Here is a 24,863-nt window from a genome sequence, read left to right as displayed (position 1 = left end):
AGTAGGGGCGCCTGGGTGGCTCAGTTGGTTAAGCGTCCAACTCTTGATACTGGCTCAGGTCATGATCTCACAGTTTGTGAGTTCAACCCTTGCATCAGGCTCTGTGCTGACCGTGTGGAGCCTGCTTCGGATTCTCTCTGCCTTCCCCTGCTCTCTCACTCTCTCTTAAAATAAATAAATAAACTTAGAAAAATATTTAAAGAAACTTAAAAGAAAAAATCTACCCACTCCATTTTAAAAAAAAATTTTTTTTAACGTTTATTTATTTTTGAGACAGAGAGAGACAGCATGAACGGGGGAGGGTCAGAGAGAGAGGGAGACACAGATTCTGAAACAGGCTCCAGGCTCTGAGCTGTCAGCACTAAGCCCGACGCGGGGCTCGAACTCACAAACCGTGAGATCATGACCTGAGCTGAAGTCGGCCGCTTAACTGACTGAGCCACCCAGGCGCCCCAACCCACTCCATTTTTATTGGGAAATAAATACATTGAAAACGTGATAAAACACAAATGCACAGCTTAATAAACTATCGTAAAATAAACACCCAGATCAAGACATAAAACCTAACCTCCCCCGTGTGCCTTTAGCATGTGACCATGCCTTCCTTTCTCCTTGAAGTTCATCTAGTTAACTCCTTTGCTTTTCTTTGCAGGTTTCATTATGCATAATTAGACAGTTGGTTTAATTTACTTTTGAAAAAACGTATATGGGATCAGGGTAACATATTCATTCATTAGTTGATGTGTTAATTTTTTTTTTTTTTTTTTTTTTGCTGTGTAGTGTTCTGTAGTATGACTACAGCCCGTGTGTCCATGTGTTTGTCCATTCTTTTGTTCGTGGGCATTTAGGTTGTTCCCAGTGGTAGGCTGTGATGGCTAATGCTCCCGTGAGCATTTACACAAGTGTCCTGAGGCACGTAAACAGGTGTTTATGGAGAGTGTCTACCTATGAGTGTCTGGGCTATTGGGTATGTTTGTCTGGCTTTGCTACATACTCCCCCAATATCCCCCAGAGTATTTCTATCAGCTTAGAGTCCCAACAGCAGTGTCTGCAAATTCCCTTGGCTCCATTGCTTCACATCCTTGCCAACACTTGGTATTTTCCAACTTTAAAATTCTTGCTAATCTCAATGCGCTTTCGACTGACAATTCTATTATTTTTTTGGCCCTTTGGATTTCCTCTTTGGGGAAGTCACTTGTCTGGGGCTTTTGCCAACCTTTTTTAAAATCATTATTAGGTGAGGGGCGCCTGGGTGGCTCAGTCGGTTGAGCGTCCGACTTTGGCTCAGGTCATGATCTCACGGTCTGTGAGTTCGAGCCCCGCATCGGGCTCTGAGCTGTCAGCTCAGAGCCTGGAGCCTGTTTCAGATTCTGGGTCTCCTCTCTCTCTGTCCCTCCTCCACTCTTGCTCTGTCTCTCTCTGTCAAAAATAAATAAACATTAAAATAAATAAATAAAATTATTATTAGGTTATAGAGCTTCTTATTGATTTGTAGAGGTTCTTTATATATTCTGGAAACAAGCCCTTGGGGTGGTTTTATGTGTTGCAAATGTATATATGTATCTTTTTCTACTCTGTGGTTTGCCTTTCCAGTCTCTTAATGATGTTTTTGATACGCAGTTCTCAACTGCAATGTAGTCACATTTATCACTTTTTCCTGTCTTTCATGTTCTGTTTAAAAAATATTTTCCTACTCCAAGGTCATAAAGATATTTTCCTATATTGCCTTTTAGAACTTTTCACGTTTAAGTCAATTATCCATGTAATACTGATTTTTGTCCACCGTTGTTTGAGAATGGGATAATGCTAACGCCACCCATCAGGAAACTTACAGACCAGTTGTATGTGTGATCCATTCATTCATTCATTGATTGAAGATGCATTTATTGAGCCAAATGTCAGCTGCATGCCAGGTCCCATCGGTTCCCCATCCTCGCCTTGTGATGTGACCATTACAATGCTTTCCCTTCTTGCTGGAAATTTCTTTTTCATTCACAGGGAGGTTACCTCCTGTTCATCTTTCAAATCCTACTTTAAGCAATAATTCCTCCAAAAAGCCCCTCTGACCTCCCTGATGAGGTTAAATTTCCTTCTTCATCGTATTGTGGCCTTTGCTGCTTTGCATTAGCTCATGTGGCTATTAAACTCAGATGTCTCCCAATAGACTGTGTGCCTCTTCTAGTAAACCAAGCTTTCTCATTTCTCAGCATGCCTGGTCTCTACCAAGTAGATGCTGGCAGCACCCCACACCCCAAATTGTGACAGCCAAGTCATCTCCAGGCGTTGCCAAACGTTCCCTAGGGAGGTACAAAATCATCCTCGGTTGAGAACCACTTTCCTAGACTGTGTGTGTCTCCCATTAGATTGTAAGCTCTAGGAGAGTGGGAACCATTTCTGTTCTCTCCTAGAGTCGTGCCTGGTACACAGGAGATGTGCAATTAAATATTGTTGAAATAACTCAGCAGCAGGGTCTTTGATGGATCCAGAAGGAAGAACATGAGGAATGAGCTAACACCCGAGAGAAGAGGCACTGGTTAGGGACCAGATGTCCTGGTCAGATCCCAAAGCATCACCAGAGTTAGCAAGTGAGAGGGCTGTACTGATGAACATTTGGGGCGTCAGAGGTGAATGGCTGACGAGGCCTAGGTGTGGGTCAGGGAAGTGGGGGCTAGAGCAGAAATGCCCCATTCTTGCCGGGGCTGAGCAGACTGAGACACCATGCAAGGTGTCCCATGTGGGTTCTCTGCATTGTCCCTGTGGCTGCTTCCACACTGGGAAAGGGTCTCCCAAGAAAAGGAAGACCTTGAAGGAGCTGGAACCCCCTTGAGTCCTGGGCAGGGCCCTGGGGAAGGCTGGACGTAGCAGGTGGGGGTTTCGGAGGAAGAAGGAGGAGATTTACATGAGGAGGAAAAGTATGGCAGTCTGGATGGGGTGGGGTGGGGGAGACAGTATGCAGGTCCTGGAAGCCCCTTGCCGTCCTCTGCCCCAGGAAATGGGGGGTCTGGGAGGGAGGGGCCCCACAAGCAGCGAGGCCTCAGGAACTAGGGTGCTCATCACCCCAGGGCAGCAGTCATTTACTGCATTTATTTCTTATTCTTTTTTTTTTTTTTTTTTTTTGTTAGTAGGCTCCACGTCCAACGTGGGCTCGAACTCATGACCCTGAGATCAAGAGTCGCATGGTCTACCAACTGAGCCGGCCAGGCACCCCTGCATTTACTTCTTTTTAACATTCACCCAGCTACAACCAGAGGGTGGTTCCTGTGCTGCCTGTGGGCCGTCCCTCACCTCTTCGGCTCTGTCTGTCTGTCTTTCTCAACCTTCCTTGCTGGCAGATTGCCTTTTTAGCTCCTTGACAGCTTAACAGCTGTGGTCACAGACAGTAAATCTGCCAGGGAAGCCCGTTCCTCTCACCTGAACGGACTGAGGCTCTTCGTGTCCTCTCTAATCAGCTGTCACACCATCACCACGGGCACATCCGTTCAGTACTGGTTGAATGTCCCCATGCGTTATTCCTTGATAGAGTGTCAGTGCATGTGCTTCTGGAAAATCTCTGTTGTAGGTACCTTGCTGCAAAACCAGGGGAAGACATGAGAGTCAGAGTTCCAGATTGTTCTCTGGGGGAGATGGGCAGGAAAGAGAAGCTTTTTTTCTTTTTTCCTATTTGAAAATGCCCATTTATTCCTGGAGTTCTTTTTTTTTGTTTGTTTGGCCAATATTTTATTGTGAGAAGACTTTCAAGCATACATCGAAGTGGAAATAATTTTGCACCATACACCCTTGGGTTCTTGAATACCCAGATTACCATTACCCATTTATAATTCTTATTTATTTATTAAAAAATTTTTTGATGTTTATTCATTTTTGAGAGACAGAAAGAGACAGAACGTGAGTGGGGAGGGGCAGAGAGAGAGAGACACAGAATCGGAAGCAGGCTCCAGGCTCTGAGCTGTCAGCACAGAGCCTGACGTGGGGCTCGAACCCAAGAGGTGAGATCATGACCTGAGCAGAAGTCGGATGCTTAACCGACTGAGCTACCCAGGTGCCCCAACTATTTGCTATTCTTGAACCGAGTCTAGCCATCTAGTCTTTCCCAGTATCCCTTCACAATCTGACCTCGGAATGGATGGTTTGCCATTCATGAGCTTGTGGTGGGTGACCTGTTAGTTTTCTCCTCCCTGGGTTAGACTTGGGGATACCCAAGCAGCAACAGCCTGGAGGAGAGGCTGCAAACATTTCTGCAAATATGTTTATAACTGTGTCCTTCCCCATCCAAGATCTAGTACCTCATGGAAGAGCCATTGGTTTGATGTCGCAGTGTCTCAACTGCAAGTCCAGGGCTAGAGTACAGTGAGGGTGAGGAGATTGGGAAAGAACATGCCAAACCCTCAACAGTGGTTTTCAGCAGCACACCCCAGTCACTTGGGTGCCCATATGGTAATGACATCTGACTTTGGACCACCCAGCCTGGGGCATAGGGAGCCGCCATGATTCAGTGCCCCCCCTCATCTTTCTGCCAACCCTGGAGCCTGCTATTAGAATCCCCTGCTTTTGCTGGTAACCTGCCCGAAGGCTTAAATCTTGTTTTAATGTTTATTTTTGAGAGAGAGATACAGAGCATGAAATGGGGAGGGGCAGAGAGAGAGAGAGAGAGAGGGAGACACAGAATCTGAAGCAGGCTCCAGGCTCTGAGCTGTCAGCACAGAGCCCAATGCAGGGCTCAACCTCACAACATGGGATCATGACCTGATCTGGAGTAGGACAGTTCGCCGAGTGAGCCACCCAGGTGCCCCCTGACCAAAGGATTAGAATAGAGCAATTCCCCAAAGTTTGGAACCTGGACGAATGGAGATTCTTGAGATGCTTTTAGGTGTCAGACATGGGACCCGCCACACTGAGTCACGTGGTGGAGTTATTTCCTTTTCTGTTGTCTTTCACTTGTTTGATGAGCTCAAGGGGAAAGCCTTACATTGGTCCTAGCCTGTCTTCAAGACCAATCCAACACTTCTCCAGCATTCTTTTTCTTTTTTAAATGAGTAGGCTCAGGGCCCAGAGTCTTTGGTGTTGCCAGAAAGGAATAGAAAATAATGAATTGTTTTACTACCCGGTGTTTATTTTACTACCCGTTGTTTATTTTTGCTCGTTCTCTTAAATTTAGGGTTGATTTTCCATTTATGATGGTGATTTGAAGTTTAGGTAAATGTATTTAACTGTTTAGGTGAGCTGGTTGAAAGGAAAACATTAAGTAACTGATAAGAGATAGCAAACTTTGGGATGGGATTGGTAGTTGGGTACATCCCCTGGCACAGAACCCCAATTCCTCCACACCCCACCCCTCTGCCCCCATTTTCTCCTCCCTTCTTAGGCCTACGATCAAGAAGGCCATTGGTGCTGCTGAGTTTGGGGAGGAGGGAAGGGCCAGTGCCCTGAGACCATGTGCCCAAAGTCAGGTATGTGGTGACCACTGAGCTCTGGCCCCTAGGTCACCACGATGCCAGAATACCTGAGGAAACGCTTTGGTGGCAACAGGATCCCCATCATCTTGGCTGTGCTCTACCTGTTTATCTACATCTTCACCAAGATCTCGGTAAGGTGGGGACATAGCCCAGCCGTGTACCTGTGGCATGGTGAGAAGATCAACTACAGCCACTGCTTGGGAGTGTGTCCTCCCTGTGCACTTCCTCCTCCTGTGGGGCAGGCTTCCGGGAGGTTAGCAGAGGGTAGGAGGGGTGGGAGGGAGAGGGCAAGCATGGGCAGAAGAAGTCGGGAGAAGGTTCTGCCAAAGGTTCTCTGGCAACATCTCTAGATGGTGCAGGTCACCCCTTGGGTGGAGCGGGCATATTCCTCCTGGGATTAGACAGTGATCAGCTATTAATCAGATGGGCTGCGGCCATTGAGCCTGCTCCACCTTGAACTTTGGTTGGATGGGCCAATCTCTAGAAAGAGGCCAAGAGCAGATGCGTTGCAGCCTCCAGGCCTGCCTGTGACTCAGCTGATGCTGTCTCCACTTCCAGTTGGGGCTGAGGAGAGCCTGTCTCTTGTGAGGAGAGTGCAGGGGTTGCAGAGGAATTCCATTCAATCCAAACAACAATAACTGAGTCCATGCCAGCTGCAGGCTTGAAAGACAGACGTTGGATGACAGCATCCTTTCAGAATTCTGCCTCTGGGTCTGGTGGAAAGCTACAGATGTGGGGAAGTCGTCACCAGGGAAGTTATGACCAAGGAGGATTATGAACTAGAGAAAGGGGACTGGTGTTCCCGATGGATGGACTAGAGCAAGCAAAACATTGGCGACATGGATGGGCATAGCTTGTTAGGGAAGCAGGGAAACAGTGAGTGAGGGAAATGAGGCCAAGGGTCAAGCAGACCATGAAGCCTGGCATGCAACTCTAACTTATTTACTTAGACGTTATCTTGGGGGCAGTAGGGGGCCACGGAAGAATTTTAATGGGCAGGAGAAGGATGATATGCTCATGGCGGTATTTGATAAAGGTTGCAAAGTGGAGAATGGAGGCTAGAAAGACCAGGAGTAGCAGCAGGAGGGCCATTGAGGAGGTTGTCGTATTAGCCCAGTGAATGGGTCTCAAATGTACTTGCCCAAGGGTCCCAGTTTGAGACCTCTGATACAGGAAGAGGTGGCTGAAGAAAGCACAATGTAGGACTCTTCTGTTTGCTGGAATCCAGTCTTAGGGGAACTTGCGCTGAAAATGTCCATCCATTCATTCATCCGTGAACTTCATGTCTCTACAGGTGGACATGTATGCGGGTGCCATCTTTATTCAGCAGTCTCTGCACCTGGATCTCTACCTGGCCATAGTTGGGCTGTTGGCCATCACAGCTCTGTACACCGTTGCAGGTGTGTCTGAACGAGAGGTGACGCCTGAGAGGCCGTGGGCCACCCCCACCCCCATCTTTTCCTGGCCCATCTTCTGATGTTCTAGTGTGTTAAAGCCATCCATTCATTACACCTCAATCAATGACCCCAGATAATATGGTGTCTCTTGGCCATTGTCCAAGGGAAGAGGGCTTCCCGATTAGAGGGAGGATTGAAAAATGCACCACAATTGCATCAAGCTATTTTCCATTTATTTACTGCAGAATTATTTATTGAAAACTGAGTGAGGCACATGTCTATTCACATGCACTCTGCAAAGCGAGATTGTCAGCAACTGTAATCTCGGAGAATAACGTGCGGCAGCATCGTTTTTCCCCGTCGGAACCACACTCCAGGAGAGTGACTGGCATAGAGTATGGCCTGGACAAATATCTGTGTTTGAATATTCACCTTTTAATCTTCCATCTTCTGCTCCAGCTCACCCTTCTCTGCTTCCTCTTCGTATAATATAACTCATTCCACAAATATGTCTGGGTATCACCTACCTGTGCTAGACATCGTGCTAGGAAATGAGGTAGAGCAGTAGACAAAACAGGCAAAATCTTTACCCCAAAGGAACTTATATTCTAATAGGGATGGAGAGACAGACAATGAACAAGGAAACCAATAAATTATATCAGGATGTATTGTTATAATCTGGTAAGTGCTGTGAAGGAAGTTCCACGCAGGGTGAGGTGGGGAGTGATGGGTAAGGAGAGGTTTATTATTATTTTTTTTTTTTTACATAGCATGTTCAGAGAAGGCCTTTCTAAGGTGACATCTGAACCACATTTAAATGATAGGAAGGAAACTTTAAAGAGAAGGACAGAGGAAGAGAAGACCAGGCTAGGAGAAGGGCACATGTAAAGACTCATGCTTTGTTTGGGGAACAGAAAGGCGGTCAATGTGGCTGACGCTGAATGAGCAGGTGGCTCAAGCTGCGACCCGCTAACCTCCAGGGGGGCCACTCCCACCAGCCAGAGACAGATTGCCACCCCCCCCCCCCCCCCCCCGTGTGACTCAGCAGGGGATGGGGGAAAGGCCAGCAACCAGTGCCTTGAGGGAAATGAAAGATGAAATGAGCCTGGATTTTGCTCCGAGGGCTGTGGAACACCACGGGAGGCTCTAAGCTCAAAAGCGGTCAAATCAAACCCATGCAAAGGCCCCTGAAGGATCTCTCGAGTGTTCCGCACTAATGGAAGCTGTGTGCCTGGAGCCCAGGGAAAGGGAAGGGCTAGTCCCAGTAGCCAATTTACCTTTGTTTCCTGGTCTGCGTGTCCCATTAGACTGTAATCTCCATGAGGACAGGGAACATGCTTTTTGCTTGCTTCTCTATCCCTACCATGGAGAGCTAGGTAGGGCACTCACTAGATATTTGGTGAACAATTGAATAAAATACTAAACAGAGTGCATGGCACATGATAAATTGTTCAGTGAACATCAGTATAGAAACGATGGCGGGTTTCAGTGGCACCCGGCTTCAGGATCACTGCACTCAGGCAGCAGAGAGTTGGGACAAGAGTCTAGGCTGGGTGTCTCCCCGTTTGTGACAGGGCCCTATTCCTGCTAGCCAGGAAGGAGGAGGCATGGTAGAAAACCCCACACCTCTGCCCATGTTTTTTATTGCGTGCTGACTTTGCCCACTCGTAAAACATGCTCAGATCAGATAAACATCCCTTTCCCTTTGGGAAGAAGGAGGTATAGTATAAGGAAGAGACTAGAAAGATGGCCTTGGCCAGATAGATTTGCTGCCATTATTGTCATTACCAAGACTGTGCCAGGTGGCAAAAGTAAGAAGAATTCACTGAGGCCAACCACAGGAGCCTGCTCAGGAAGCCTGTTAGGGCTCTGAATACCTAGTACTCATATCCTTTTTCCAGGGTTAAAAATAAAGTTGTTCAGAGCTTGGGGACTACAGCCCATGCATCACTTCCTGAATCAGTTAGAAATTACTGTGTAACGAACCACCCACAGATGTAAGGACTTAAAACAATGGTCTTAAGCAAGAGCAGAAGCTTCAGGGCCCTTGAGGGCTAGGCTTAGGCCTGCACAGTAGCACTCCCCCATATTCTGTTGGTCGAAGCAAGTCATTTGGCCAAGCCCATAGTTAAGACATAGAGAAATCAGCTTTATTTACATCAACATGAAAAGCAGGAGCACCTGGGTGGCTCAGTTGGTTAAACATTCGGCTTTGGCTCAGGTCATGATCTCACAGTCCATGAGTTCGAGCCCCGCGTCAGGCTCTGTGCTGACAGCTCAGGGCCTAGAGTCTGCTTCGGATTCTGTGTCTCTCCCTGCCCCTCTCCAACTCATGCTGTCTCTCTCTCTTTCTCTGTCTCTCAAAAACAAACATTTAAAAATTAAAAAAAAAAAACAAAAAACGTGAAAAGGAGCAGGAAAGGCACAAGGCAACATGGGTGTGTGCCCAGGAAGGAGGTCTTGTGGCCATCTTTGCAAACAACACTAAGAAATTTCAGGTCTTGAGCTTCCAGATTCTCTCTGTTGTTACCCAGGGTGTCCGACCCTCATCTCCATGCTTATCCCCACCCCCACCCCCAGGTGGCCTGGCTGCTGTGATCTACACGGATGCCTTGCAGACTCTGATCATGCTTATAGGAGCACTCATCCTGATGGGCTACAGTAAGTGGGGCCCCAGGGTCACTCGGGTGGGTGACAGGCCCTCTCTCAGGAAGGGACATCTGCTCTCATCACAGGGATCAGCAAACCCAGCTGTCAAAAGCATACCCCAGGGGCATTCCATCACGGATGATTTCCTTGAGACATGGTTGTTTTAGCTGGAAGAGAACTGAACTTATGGAAATTTACTGGGTTTTTTTTTTCAAGTTTATCCATTTATTTTGAGAAAGAGAGAGAAAGCACCAGGGGGTGGGGGTGGGGGTGGGGGTGGGAAAGGGCAGAGAGAGAGGGAGAGAGAGAATCGCAAGCAGGCTCTGCACTGTCAGCACAGAGCCGACGCGGGGCTCCGACTCACGAACCGGGACATCATGACCTGAGCTGAAGTCGGACGCTTAACCAACTGAGCCACCCAGGCGCCCCGGAAGTTTACTGATTTTTAGGTAAAAATGAATAGTTCCTCCTATATTGAGAGGGAAAAATGATTAATAAATAAAAGGGACAGAGGGACAAAATTCTTCTTACAGGAGAATTCCAATTAATAAATGCAGACAGAGGGAGAGAAATAGAAAATCAACATAAAGGCACCACAATGATAATTGGAGGCAAGATTCAACGGTAAATGCTCAAGTTACCAGGGATTTTTGCATGATCTCAGTTACCACGTCCAAGATACTCACTAATCACAAAGGGGAAAATAGTCGCTTTACCCTGGGGCAACCTGGCATGCACCATTGTAGGTAAGTGATCGCGGTCAATGTCGCCAGGAATAGGACATATTGATATGTAGCTGCTCATAGGGTGAGAGGGACATAACGGAGCCTCTGTGCCATGCTTACCAAAACCACATAACCTCAATGTTATTCAGGAATAAACATCAGACATCCGATGGAGAATCATTTTACAAGATTCCTAATCAGTTCCTCAAGAGTGTCAAAGTCACAAGAAATAAGGACTCAGGAATTGTCTAGGAACAGGGGTCGAGGAGATACGAGTTTTATCATAGCATTGTGCCTTTCTGCACACTTTAAATTGTGTTTATGTGTGGCTTTCGTCTTTTAAACAAAACTTTAAGGAAGTAATTATGGAATAATTGTTTCACAACATGAACAAAAATTGCTCATTAACTTTAACAAATGTTTTGGACCCTCATGAAGAAGAAAAGTTCACTGGTATACCGTATGTGAAGAGGAAATACAGGGGTGCCTGGGTGGCTTAGCCGGTTAAGCGTCTGGCTTCAGCTCAGGTCATGATCTCACGGTTTGTGAGTTTGAGCCCTGAGTCAGGCTCTGGACTGACAGCTCAGAGCCTGGAACCTGCTTGGGATTCTATGTCTCCCTCCCTCTCTGTCTCTCCCCAACTCTTGGTCTCTCTCAAAAATAAATAAACTTTTTTTTTTTTTAAAGGAAATACAAATGAGTAACAAATACGTGAAGGACAGTTGTCAGCTGTATTAGAAAAATGCTCGGTGTGGTCACTGTCATAAATACCAAACCTTTGAACCTCCCAGGGCTTCACGAGCTGCTTATGACAGGTTTCAGATGCAAAGAGACCCAAAATGTAGATCTTCCCAAGTTCTGTCATTCTTCGCAACACCTCTAGACCTTTCTCCACAAAAGTATGGGTTCTCGGTGGGGAAGTTCCATTACTTAATCCATTACAGTCAGGCAGGAAAGAGATTACAGATCAGCCCTCTGTAATCTTCATCAATCTGCTTTATTAGATGTTCTCCCAAGGGATCTGCAGAGATTCACATGTTGAAAACTAACTGGCCATATACGTGTGGGTTAATTTCCGTGCCCTCAATTCTGTCCCATTGGTCTGTGAGTCTTTTTATGCCAACACCATACGGTTTTGGTTTCTACAGCTTTATAATAAGCTTGAAATCAGGAAGCATGATGCCTCCCACCTTGTTCTCCTTTCTCAATGTTGCTTTGGGTATCTGGGTCTTTTGTGGCTCCATATGAATTTTAGGATGATTTTTTTTTTCTATTTCTGTGAGGAAAGCCATTGAAATTTTGATAGGGATTCCACTGATTTTGTAGATTGCAGGGCACCTGGCTGGCTCAGTTATCAGAGAATGCGACTGTTGATCTCAGGCTCGTGGGTTCAAGCTTCACGTTGGGCATAGAGCTTATTAAGAAAAGAAAAAAAATCTGTAGATCTCATTGGGGGGTGTGGACATGCTGATAATATTAATTCTTTTTTTTTTTAATGTTTATTTTTACTTTTGAGACAGAGAGACAGAGCATGAACGGGGGAGGGGCAGAGAGAGAGGGAGACACAGAATCCGAAGCAGCTCCAGGCTCCGAGCTGTCAGCACAGAGCCCGATGTGGGGCTTGAACCCATGAGCTGTGAGATCGTGACCTGAGCCAAAGTCGGATGCTTAACCGACTGAGCCACCCAGGCGCCCCTGATAATATTAATTCTTCTAATCCATGAACACAATATCTGCCCATTTATTTGTGTTTTCCTTAATTTCTTTCATCAGTGTGTTATAGTTTTCAGTGCACAGACACTTCATCTTCTTGGTTACAATTGTTCCTATTTTTTTTATCCTCTGTGATGCAATTGTAAACGGGGTTTTCTTAATTTCTCCTTTCAATCATTTGTTAGTGTATAGAAACACAACTGATTTTTGTATGTTGGTTTTTGTATCTGCAACTTTACTGAATTCATTTAAAAAATTTTTTTGAATGTTTATTTTTCAGAGAGAGACAGCACAAGTCTCTCTCAAAAAAAAAAAAAAAAGAAGAAAAAAGAACCTTACAATATTACACTCCCAAATCCTCTCTTCTGTCTTTTATTGTTGCCATACATTTACAGATGTTTTAAACCCCAGTACAATGCTACAAGTTTTGCTTTAGACAGTCAGTTGTCTTTTAGAGTGATTAAAAAGAAGAAAAAGCCATTTTTTTTTTAAAGCCATTTATATTAACCTTCATTTTAACTAACCCCATGTTGGGTGTAGACATTACTTGAAAATAAAATCTTAAAAATAAATAAATTATTATTACGCTCACTGCTGGTTCTTACTGTTTAATGGAGCAACTATGTAAATTATTGAGTCACAATTTTTATGATTCAATGATTGTCTTCAGTATATCTGTTTCTTTTACAGTCTTATGTATTTTGTATTATGTGTTATTAATATTTTTTAATGTTTATTCATTTTTGGGGGGGGTGGAGAGAGAGCACCAGGAGGGGAGGGGCAGGCAGAGAGGGAGACACAGAATCCAAAGCAGGCTCCGGGCTCTTAGCTGTCAGCACAGAGCCGACACAGGGTGAGATCATGACCTGAGCTGAGGTCAGACGCTTTACTGACTGAGCCAGCCAGGCGCCCCTGATTATTAATATTTTGAGAAGCAATACGTAATCACTACCGAAGGCATATAAAAAAAGTTAAGAACCTTGAAGGCGACTAACCTTCCTGAGTAGCTCTGCTCTAAGTAGGATTTCACCCATCTCCTACCATCCCCTTAACCGCTTGGTGTGGATTGCTCTGAGTTTCTGGACAATTTGCTATTCCTCTGAATTCTAGGTTTTGCTGCAGTCGGAGGGATGGAAGGCCTAAAGGAGAAGTACTTCTTGGCCCTGGCTAGCAACCGGAGTGAGAACAGCAGCTGCGGACTGCCCCGAGATGACGCCTTCCATATTTTCAGAGACCCACTGACATCCGATCTCCCGTGGCCTGGGATCCTATTTGGAATGTCCATCCCGTCCCTCTGGTACTGGTGCACGGATCAGGTACAGACCAGCTGGCTGAGCGAGCGCCCTCCGGGAGGCTTCTTTCCTTGGGGGGCCGGAGACTCCGGTTTTTCTTCCCTCCATCTGCTCTTGTTTGCATTCCCCACCCCCTTGCCCCCAAGCTCGACTACTTCCTTTCTACATCTGTGTGTTGTTTTACCTCTTGAGCTTGCTCATGTAGGGGCAAATCCAAAGCTACTAATATTTGCAAAGGGGAACTCATTGGGGAAGTTCCATTACTTCCCCATGAAGCATGAACGGGGGAGGGTCAGAGAGAGAGGGAGACACAGAATCTGAAACAGGCTCCAGGCTCCGAGCTGTCAGCACAGAGCCTGACACGGGGCCTGAACTCACGAACCGCGAGATCATGACCTGAGCCGAAGTTGGACGCTCAACCGACTGAGCCACCCAGGCGCCCCTAAAAATTTATTTTTTAAATGTGTATTTAGTTTTGAGAGAGAGAGAGAGAGAGAGACCGTGATTGGGGAAGGGGCAGAGAGAGAAGGAGACACAATCCAAAGCAGACTTCAGGTGCCCCATAAAAATAAATTAAAAATTTTTTAAAAGGGCAGTGGTGGAACAGGCAACTCTTAATCTCAGGGTTGAGTTCACGCCCCGCACTGGGTGTAGAGATTAAAAATATATATCAGAAAGTAAATAAAATAGGGTGGCAAGGGGAGGTAGGACCAAGAAGTGACCCTTGGAAGCACAGGCTTCGAAGGAGAGGAGCAGGGCTCCCAGCGTTAGGTGGGGAACAGAGTGTGCAGCAGAGGGAACAGCCAGTGCAAAGGAGAAACAAATAAGGTACAAGGCAGCACAGGATGCATAATAAGCCCTTGTGTTAACAGAGTGTGGATAGAATCAATGTTCACATTTCTTATATTTGCACAAAGGAGCCCGGATGCATGTAGGTAAAAGAAAGAAGAGGGCTCATGGGCAGGGAGACAGGGCAGACGTGCCAGGTTGGATGGAAGTTGTTTCCTCCTGTGCACCTGTTCGTACTTTGTCAAGATTTAAGCCCCGTGAATCAAAATGCCTCTCCTGTTGAAGACCAGAGATCTGTGTGCCATCTTGGCAGCCGTATTGCAGAGTCAGGGCTGATGGAAGTTTAACCGAAGAAACGATCATGGAGTAGGGCCGCGGAATGTATGCCGGTCAACACTGCAGGAAAAGGAGGCCGGGTCTCCCCACGGGCCGCGACTCCTCTGCGCCCGGGGCAGTGGTAGGCGCAGCGCACGTGTACCGCCCCTCTAAGAGGGAGACCGTCCTTGGCAAATCTTCTCCCCCTCAGCCCATCTCAGGTAGAGGAGACCTTGGGACACAGCGCAGATCTAGGTTAACAGCATGAGCTTTGAACTTCACAGGCCTGGGAGCACCTGGGTGGCTCAGTCGGTTGAGCATCCGGTTTCGGCTCGGAGTGTGAGTTTCAGCCTCGCGTCCGGCTCTGCCCTGACAGCGCGGAGCCTGCTTGGATCCCCCATCCCCCTCCCTCTCTGCCCCTCCCCCACCTCAAAGATAAACAGGAAAAAAAGCAAACTTACCAGGCCTGGAATTAAGTTCAGGGGGCGTAACCTTGGCATCCTAACATCTTGTTTCCTCATCTGTTAAGTGGGGTTACTAATGGTTACAGAAGAGGGAAGCATGAGGAATTTCGTCATAGTCCTTTTGTTGGAGAGACAGCTAATACACCATTAAAAACATTTATAGGTTTGCTATGGTTTATGTTACTGCTATTTTTTTTTTTTTTAAGTAGGCTCCACGCCCAATGTGGGGCTTAAACTCATAATGTGGAGATGGAGAATCGCAAAGGGGAGCCTTGTGTGGTTCAGTTGGTTAAGTGTCTGGATTCAGCTCAGGTCATGATCTCACAGCTTGTGGGTTCAAACCCTGTGTCGGGCTCTGGGCTGACAGCTCAGAGCCTGGAGCCTGCTTTGGATTCTCTCTGCGCCTCTCTCTGCCCCTCCCCTACTCACACTCTGTCTCTCTCCCTCAAATAAACGTTTTTAAAAAATTAAAAAAAAAAAAGAATCACATGTTCTACCCACTGAGCCAGCCACACGCCCCTGTTAACTGCTCTTCACACAGTATGAATTTGTGCAAATATTTCCTTGAGATTCCTCATGCCCTTCTTAGTTGGGATTCCAGCATGCACCCTTTGAAAGCCACCTCCAACCCACCTTGCATGGTTCAGGAGCCTGGGGACGTAGTCACAGGGGACTCTGTCTCTTTCCAAATGCCAGGCAGGGCAAGAGGGCCTAGAAACCCAAGCGCTCCTTGACTCTGTGACTCTGGTTTTGACCACACAGTATAGCTGCTGACCTAGATTCTGTAGAGTCTTCTGACTTGGTTCACTGTGCTGGTGCTGCCCTAGGGAACGCACAGCCCTCTGTCTAGGCTACTTTTAGAACAGGACACGGGCAAAGCAGCATTCACAATTCACAAAGAATGTTCCAGATCTTCCTGGGTAGAGACTGAGAAGGTAAGTAACAGTAGACAATTATAATGGCATTTAAACATTTCCTGATGCTGATCCAGGCCCTGATCTAACCATTTGGTGAATTAATTCCTTTTCATACCAGTCCTATGAACTGTGGTTCCATGACTTGGGCCTGGGGGTGTGCTCTCTCTCTCAAAAAAATTTTTTTTAATTTAAAAAAAAATTGTTTTTAGCGTTTATTCATTGTTGAGAGACAGACAAAGCAAGAGTGGGGGAGGGGCAGAGAGAGAAGGAGACAGGAGATACAGAATCGGAAGTGGGCTCCAGGCTCCGAGCTGTCCTCACAGAGCCCGAAACAGGGCTCGAACTCACAAACCATGAGATCATGACCTGCGCTGAAGTCGGACACTTAACCGACTGAGCTACCCAGGCGCCCGTCTCTCAAAAAAAAATTTTTTTTTAATTTTTTTTAACGTTTATTTATTTTTGAGACAGAGAGAGACAGAGCATGAACAGGGGAGGGTCAGAGAGAGGGAGACACAGAATCTGGAACGGGCTCCAGGCTCTGAGCTGTCAGCACAGAGCCCGATGCGGGACTCGAACTCACAGACCATGAGATCATGACCTGAGCCAAAGTCGGACGCTCAACCTACTGAGCCACCCAGGCACCCCTCTCAAAAATTTTTTAATGTTTATTTATTTTTGAGAGAGGGAGAGGCAGAGCATGAGTAGGGGAGGGGCAGAGAGGGAGAGGGAGACACAGAATTTGAAGTAGGCTCCAGGCTCTGAGCTGTCAGCACAGACCCGACACGGGGCTTGAACCACGAACCATGAGATCATGACCTGAGCTGAAGTCGGATACTTAGAGAAGTTCCATGGGAAGTTGTAACTGGCCCACCTTGGATTTGTACTTGTCCTTAACTGAAAATGGTAGCCAGAGAAATAGAGTAACTCTGTGGAGAAATCTAATTGGCCAGCGGCAATCCCAGGATAAAGGAGTGGGGAGGGAACAGAATGGGATTCCTGGCTTCCCGAACTGTACCATGGGTATTGGAGATAGGGAAGCAATGTTTCCTCTGAGGGAAGCCAGGCAAACCAAGATCCTAAGTCCTTGACACGTACTCAGGAGCTGTGCACACTTAGTTTGCCGTTACAGAGAGCCACCTCAGCTCCCAACCACCCCACTGTTTTCCAGGTGATTGTTCAGCGGTCTCTGGCTGCCAAGAACCTGTCCCATGCCAAAGGAGGCTCTCTGATGGCTGCCTACCTGAAGGTGCTTCCTCTCTTCATGATGGTATTCCCTGGAATGGTCAGTCGTGTCCTCTTCCCAGGTGAGAAGACAGTGGGGAGTAGAGGCCATCTGTCTTTGAGTTTCAGGCCCTGTGACATGTTCTAAATGTATGACTGCCATCATAGAATGTGATTGGAGTCCCTGCAGAGTGATTTTGACTGAGGTATCTCCATCCGGACATTTGACTCTATACTGTTTCCCAACAAGGGTGCAACAGGAACGTCTAGTATATGTCCAATCGAGGAGTGACCCGTGTGTATTTTTTTGAAGCCACAAACTGAGCTAAGATCTTGTGGTTCCAGATGTCAGTTTCCTAAAGACTAATGTGAGAGTTCCTCTTAATGCTTTAGTGTTTCAGCTCCATTTGGTCATTTTGGCCCAGTGGCCAAATAACTTTGGGGGTATTTAACAAAAATCAGGGATATCATAGCCTCTAGAATATTTGCCTTAGAAAAGTTTTTTCAGTCTGGTAAAGTGATGACATTTGCCCTGTGTGGATAAACAGGACTGGGGGGAGGGTGTAATCGGGAGTCACTGTGATGTCAGGAACGGCTGATCTGTATGGAGGAAAGTTCCTCTTTTTCCATATCGGTGAGCTTTCTCTCATGCCCACCAAGGTTGTTAACTCAAAGGGAAGTGTAACCTAGAGTGCATCCTCCTTTGTGCTTTATCCTAAACAGTGCCACCTGGTAAAGAAAGGGTAGGATGGCCCAGAAATTTTGTCAGAATAACTTAGGACAGTAAGCATTAGGAGGAAAGTGTGGGGAGCTGTCCGTGGTGCTAGACGCTGGGCTCATGCTCCTGCAGTCCAGATGGCATGGAGAACCCAGAGTCACTGGGCCGGTGTCCAGGGAAAGCGCACAAGGCTTGGAAAAACCCTCCTGAGACTAGGAGCTGGAGTGACTTGATGGAAAATACACAGCTCTCGGGTAGGCTTAACATGTGCACAAGAATGCAGCTTTAAACAACCTACGTTCATCACGCCGAGTCTTAACCGAGAGTGCAGTGGTTAATGAATATGGACTCTGATTTGAACGGTGCAGCCAGAATCCTGGCTCTGCCACATACTAGCTGTGTGACCTTGGAAAGCCACTTGCCTCTGTTTCCTCACTCATAAAATGGGGATATTACTTCATGAGACGTAAAGCAGTTCTGGCACAAGTAAGCACTGTAGAAGAAGTGTTTGCTCTTTTTTTTTTTTTTAAATGTATTATCTCATTTACTCCTCAAAACAGCCTTAAGAGATAGGTACTGTTAGGGCTGTTTTCATTTACAGATGAGGAAATTGAAGCTCAGAGAAGTCAGTTCATCTGCTCATTTATTTATTCTTCTATGTATCCACCAAAGATCCTGAGAGCCAATGATCTGCCAGGCCTTATTCTAGAAGATGCTGGGGATCCATTAGTGAATAAGACAAACAGTATCTCTGCTGTTGTAGGGCTCACATTCCAGTGGTGGAGGAGAAAAAGATAATAAATATCCATTGATTGTGCCGACAGCTGTGAGTGACAGGCACAGGGAGATGTTGCAGGGAATGCTGGGCAGTGGTTTCTTCTGACAAGCTTTCCAGGGATGTCCTCTGTGACAAGGAAGCAGTTGATCCACAAAGGGGCGCCTGGGTGGCTCAGTCGGTTAAGCGTCCAACTTTATCTCAGGTCGTGATCTCGAGGCTTGTGAGTTCGAGCCCCACGTTGGGCTCTGTACTGACAGCTCAGACCTGGAGCCTGCTTCGGATTCTGTGTCTCCCTCTCTCTCTGCCCCTCCCCTGCTCATACTCTGTCTCTCAAAACTAAACATTAAAAAAAAAAAAACAAAGTTGATCCATATGGATGTTTTCAAAATACATTTCAGAGTGGAGCCAATAAGATATTTTTAAAGTTTATTCATTTATTGGGAGAGAGAGAGAGAGAGAGAGAGAGAATCCCAAGCAGGTCCTGTGCTGTCAGCACAGAGCCTGATGCGAGGCTCAAACTCACCAACTGTGAGATCGTAACCAGAGCTGAAATCAAGAGTCCAGCATTTAACGACTGAGCCACCCAGGCGCCCCGAGCTAATAAGATTAACGATGGGTTGGATGTGGGGGTTACGGAAGAGCAATCTAGACCCCTCCTAGGCTACGTGACTTGCCAGAAGTTACCTGGCTAGTGCTGGGTGAGCTGGGATTTGAACCTAGGTGCATCGGCCTCCAAAGCCCGACTCTTAATCATGTATCAAGTTTGTTTATTTTGAGAGAGAGAGCACGCATGGCAGGGAAGGGGCAGAGAGATAGGGAAAGAGAGGATCTCAAGCAGACCCCGCATTGTCAGCGCAGAGCCCAACGCGGGGCTCGAACTAATGAATCATGAGGTTTTGACCTGAGCAGAAACCAAGAATTGGACGCTCAACTGACCGAGCCAGCCAGGTGCCCCTCATGTTACTGTATCTTGCCGCAAATTACACTTTAAGCTTTGGATCAGTGTCTGGAAGACCAATCACAAGACCCTGACCATCACTGTTAACAGCCAGCCAATCAGCAATCACGATGCCATGTTCTTTGCCCCTAAGGACTTTGTAATGTAATGGATGAGTCTGGTACTCAGGAAAAAGCAAGCTAAAATATAAATCAAAACACTCTAGCATGTGGTACCAGCAGTAAGTGTGAAGAGAGAGTGAAGTAGGGTGGAGAGGGTGAGGTGGTCGTAGTGTGTTTGAAGGCCTGGACCAGTGCTTCTCCAAGTGTGGTCCCTAGTCTAGCAGCATCAGTGTCACCTTGGAACTTGTTAGAAATGCAGGCTTTCAGGGGCGCCTGGGTGGCTCAGTCGGTTGAGCATCTGACTCTTGATTTCGGCTCAGGTCATGATCCCAGAGTTGTGGGATCGAGCCCCCTCCACACTCAAGTGTGAAGCCTGTTTAATTCTCTCTCTCTCTCTCTCCCTCTCTGTCTCAGTCTGCCTCTCTCCCCAACCTGTGCTCTCTCTCTTTAAAAACAATGCAAATTTTCAGGCCCCATCCAAGACCTACTGAATCAGAATCTCTTGGAGTTGAAGCCCGGCAATCTGTTTTTAACAAGCCCTCCAGAAGACTGAGAAACCCTGGCCACTCTACTTACCTGTTCCTTGTGTCTTCCCCCACCCATGTCTGCTCTGCCAGGTGCCCCCTGAATCCTCAATTGGGTCCAGAAACCACCTAAAAGGATGCTGCAGTCCTGAGCTATCATGAGTCTGGACAACACTCTCTTCCGCTTATCCAAGTGAGAAATGGTGCAGACTTTGAAATGAACCCTAGTGGAAACTAAGAGAGAAGCAAAACCACCCTCAAAACCAATAAAACATGAGTCTAGAAATGTACCCATTTAGAAAGCCAGTGGTCCCACCTGAGCCCTGGAAATGAGCCCTGGAAATGGGAATGAGACCCACCCATGATACTTCTAGCTGTATGATTTGGGGAAGCCTTTTCACCTCTCTGGGCCTCAATTTACTTGTCTTTAAAATAGGGGTAATAACCACATCTTCCCCATGGAGTTGTGAAGAATATAGAGAAGGTATATGTACTGTCTTTATCTGTAGCCCCTGAGCCATAGTGAACCTCCGGTGAATGTTGGCATTCAGAAACAGGTTTTGTGTTATTCGGATCTGACATTGCCAGAAGCATCCTTCCTGTCAGACATCAGAGGTTCTGACCGAAGAACCTGCCCCAGATCTGAATGGTTGATTAATTAACCTAAGGCATGTGGGTGGTTGTTACTGAATGCGGGTTAATGATCTGCCAGGCCGTTGGTTCCACATGTAACTTAGCTGAGCCAACTAATATCCTTCTGGATTCTTTAAGCTGAACAGACAAGGACAATGGCCTTGTAAACTGTGTCTGTCACATTTCATGGTTGAAGGTTGCATGTCGAGAAGGATAAACAACCTGAAGTTAACAACCACAGGTTAAACTGTGTAGTTAAATATCTCCGGGAGAGTCTTTCTCCTTCTAGATGTACCTTGAAGAGAGGGGCTTTTGGACAAAAAGAAGCAAAGCCCATAGGATTTGAAGGTGAACAAGACCTTTGCCCGACTTACGGCTCCTTACGATGTTCTGGACATGGGAATGACAGTACTTCCTTGTCTTTTAAGACTTCTCAGAGGAGTCATAAAAAGCCAAGAACTTTGAACTCTCAAAATAATTTTTCTTAAGATGTTTTCAGCTCAAGACTTCTCATCAAATATCACTTTTGGTCTACAGTTTTAATTTTACGTAAGGATTGAACCAGAGTTTTGGGGGCATCTACTTCTATTCCGCAGCAATTGTATGATCGGTTGTGGCCACAACACCCATTGGTGGATGTTAGTGGAGCAAAGGGTCCCGTCCTTGAGAAGACAAATGACAGCGTGTGGAGAAATTTTATAGAGACCGGTATGACTTTGGACTTCCCAGTGGATGAAAGGGCCAAGAGTATTTCCATTTCTGAGGTCTGATGTTACAAAAAGGAAGATACAACAATATTGCATTAAAAAAAATTTTTTTATTCATTTTTGAGAGAGACAGAGACAGAGTGTGAGCAGGAGAGGGGCAGAGAGAGAGGGAGGCACAGAATCTGAAACAGAGCTGTCAGCACAGAGCCCGACACGGGGCTTGAACCCACGAACCGCGAGATCATGACCTCAGCCGAGGTTGGAAGCTTAACCAGCTGAGCCACCCAGGTGCCCCATTTTGCATTTTAAAATCGTGGTCTCCTTTGACATTTATTAAATTAGCAGTTTTAATGCAGGTAAAAATATAGAATATATAAGCTCATCTGGTATACTGTCCAACATCTGCTTTTGAGACCTCACCTAAATGGTTATCATGACACTGGAACTGCATTGGAATGGGCGGGGGGTGGGGGGGAAGTCGGCACAGGCAGTGGAGGGCTCCGTGTTCACTTGTAAACTGAGGTTCGAGATGGTCTGAAAAGCAGTGTCACCCCTCAAAATGAGGAAAAAGGACTGAAGCCTTTGGATTGAGAATAGGGGGCCAGAGGTGATTCATGGGAGCTAGTTTTCAGTCCATCTGGCAGAGGAGACTTGAGAGATCACAAGTGGCCCAGCCAGGGTGACAGGTGTTGGGTAGACGTCGGCACGGTGGTGAGGAGCATTGGTTGGCTCAGATATCAGGAGCTGAGGAAGGCAGAAGGTGACAAGGTGACAGGAAAGATGTCATTCAGATGCAGGTGCCAAACCATTGAGACCATACAGAGTTCTGAAGGTCCCAGTGGTCACGATTGAGCCTCAGATGAGGTGACTGGCTGACTCATTAAAGATGGAAAACATACACTCTCTTGGTCTTCCTCCTCTGAAAAGTTGGATTGGAAGTCAGGAGACCTGGGTTTCAACTCTGCCTCTGACATGACGTAGGTGTTTATAATCAGGTCCCTCGCCCTGGTTCCTTATCTGTGAAATGGTTAAAGTAATCTCTGCCTTCCTCATATGGTTATGAAAAAGTAAACAGCAGTTCTGTGATAGCTAGCCCCGGCCCCATAAAAATTTATTGAGCACCTACTCAATGCCACACACTCTGTCCTCCGAGCCAGAGACCTAGGCTCGTCTTCTGGGATAGTGTTCATCCTTAGGCTAGGAAGACATAAAGAACTACAGATGCCAGGGGGCACCTGGGTGGCTCAGTTGAGCGTCTTGACTTCGGCTCAGGTCATGATCTCACGGTTCGTGAGTTCGAGCCCCGCCTCGGGCTCTGTGCTGACAGCTCAGGGCCTGGAGCCTGCTTCAGATTCTGTGTCCTCCTCTCTCTCTCCGCCCCACCCCTGCTTGTGCTCTGTCTCTGTCTTTCAAAAATGAATAAACATTAAAAAATTTAAAAATAAAAAAGAAAGAACTACAGATGCCAGGAAGCCATGATGGATTTACACTAGAAAACTAGAATGCTGTCCAGGAGGGAAAAGACCTGATACAGAATTACAGGGAGAGGAGGAGAGACATTCAGCCAGCGTGGCGGGTTGTTATGAGCCTACAGTGAGAAAAGCTATTGAGGAGATGGGTAAAGAGGGATTTAGAAAATAACTCGCCACGTGCCAGTCAATGGCATTCGCCTTTGCACCTCCGACAAACGGCAGGCAAGATGTGAAACGCTTGCGGCCCCTTTTGGGGGATCCGGGGATGCAGCCTGATGTAGGACACTGGAGAGAGTGGCCGCTAGGTGTATGTCAGCTTTATTTGGGTCACAGTAATAACAGCTGCAATGTATCCAGCCCTTCCTGGGTATCAGACTGTGTGAAGCGCATGACGTATGTCATCTCGGCCGACCCCCCTACGATCGTTATGTGACCGTCCCAGTTTTGCAGCGATGGCAAGGTTAAACAAGAAGGTCGTGGTGTACAGAGTCCAGGCTCCTTTATTTCATTGAGCTATGCTGGTATATGCAATAACCCTGGCTCCTGGTGCCGGCCTGCGTCAGTCGGGCCGTGTTTTGGCAAGGCCTGGGCTCAGAGGCTCTGCTCACTCCGGGCCTTGTTTCTTCCACAGATCAAGTGGCTTGTGCGGACCCAGACACCTGCCTGAAGGTCTGCAGCAATCCCTCTGGCTGCTCAGACATCGCGTACCCCAAACTTGTGCTGGAGCTCCTGCCCACAGGTAATGTCCCCTCTCCCCTAAGTGCAGTCCCCTGGAGCCTCCAGAAAGGAGGGCCTCAGCTGAGCCCTGACCTGAAGGAGGGACAAGATGGGAGGGCCGTGGGAGGGACCGAGCCACAGAGCCCCCGAATAAAACCCAGGCCCTGGCTCTGCAGGGGTCTCCGCCTGACTCCCCACAACCAACCCCAGTCCCTCCTCATGGTCCCCTGAGTTCTGCCTCCTCCTAGGGGCACCGACTGGGATCAGCTGGTGCTACAGGCCTGGGGTCCTGGGGTCATGAGTGGAGGTAACAGCCGGTAGCAGGAGAAACCTGAGGCCCATAGACCTCCCTTTTGCCCCCAGGGCTCCGTGGGCTCATGATGGCCGTGATGGTGGCGGCGCTCATGTCCTCCCTCACCTCCATCTTTAACAGTGCCAGCACCATCTTCACCATGGACCTCTGGAATTGCATCCGGCCCCGGGCGTCCGAGAGGGAGCTCATGATTGTCGGCAGGTAAGGCCGTACGGAGCAGGGCCGGGGGAGGGGAGTGAAAAGTCCCACACACCCAGGGAGGAGAAGGCTGAGCCCACCCAGAGGCCATGCCCCACCAGCCACTCATCCTGGAGGCTCAGCCTCCTCTGATGGCAAAGGGGAGGTTCCTTAGGACTCTGTGTGCAGAGAAGTCACTCATCCAAGAGACGTTCCCTGAGCACCTACTATGTGCCAGGTGGCCGGGCGCACAGCAGTGCAAAGCAAAGATTTAGTTCTTGCTTTCACAAAACTAAAGAGAAGAGAAGAGAATTACAGAGAAAGGATAATTAAAAAGCAAATTACAGAGTGCCTGAGTGGCTCAGATGGTTAAGTGTGCAACTCTTGATTTTGGCTCAGGTCACGATCTCATGGTTCGTGGGATCAACCCCCACATTGGGTTCTGTGCTGATGGCATGGAGCCTGCTTGGGATTCTCTCTCTCCCTCTTGTCTCTGCCCCTCCCCTGCTCATGTGCTCTCTCTCAAAATAAATGAATAAACTTTTTTTTTTTTAATTAAAAAAATAAAAGGAAATTACAGCCCCAATGAGTGCTATGATCAGGAGCCAGGAGATGTAAAGATTCAGAGGAGGAGTCTGCAGCCTGGACTGGGTGGGACCCCAAAGCCTGGTAAAAGGGGGATGGGGTTCTGGGGACTCAGGAAGGCTTTCCTTAAAAAAAATTTTTTTTAATGTTTATTTTTGAGAGAGAGAGAGGCAGAGAGAGACAGAACGTGAGCGGGGGAGGAGCAGAGAGAGGGAGACACAGAATCCGAAGCAGGTTCCAGG

General features: G+C 47.3%; 1 protein-coding gene across 9 annotated transcripts in view; it reads left to right on the top strand.

Annotated features, from left to right (window-relative positions):
• The window catches only part of SLC5A11 (solute carrier family 5 member 11), a 37,360-nt gene that overhangs the window by 7,753 nt on the left and 4,744 nt on the right, over positions 1–24,863 (top strand). For 2 of the 9 annotated variants that reach the window (XM_047087544.1, XM_047087550.1), the window contains 7 exons: positions 5,480–5,584; positions 6,748–6,853; positions 9,431–9,511; positions 13,048–13,253; positions 16,886–17,021; positions 23,461–23,568; positions 23,910–24,060. In XM_047087544.1, coding sequence (XP_046943500.1) covers positions 5,480–5,584; positions 6,748–6,853; positions 9,431–9,511; positions 13,048–13,253; positions 16,886–17,021; positions 23,461–23,568; positions 23,910–24,060 — 893 coding nt within the window. The remainder of the gene's footprint in view (positions 1–5,479; positions 5,585–6,747; positions 6,854–9,430; positions 9,512–13,047; positions 13,254–16,885; positions 17,022–23,460; positions 23,569–23,909; positions 24,061–24,863) is intronic. The other 7 variants (XM_047087548.1, XM_047087546.1, XM_047087545.1 and 4 more) reach the window with 6 other exon arrangements.

The sequence above is a fragment of the Lynx rufus genome, unplaced genomic scaffold (assembly GCF_022079265.1).
Source record: "Lynx rufus isolate CCGP_SWC_20201006 ecotype Redwood Valley unplaced genomic scaffold, mLynRuf1.p SCAF_23, whole genome shotgun sequence".
NCBI classification, from domain to species: Eukaryota; Metazoa; Chordata; class Mammalia; order Carnivora; family Felidae; genus Lynx; species Lynx rufus.
Note: the sequence above shows the minus strand (reverse complement) of the source record. Positions and strands in the feature narration are given on the sequence as shown.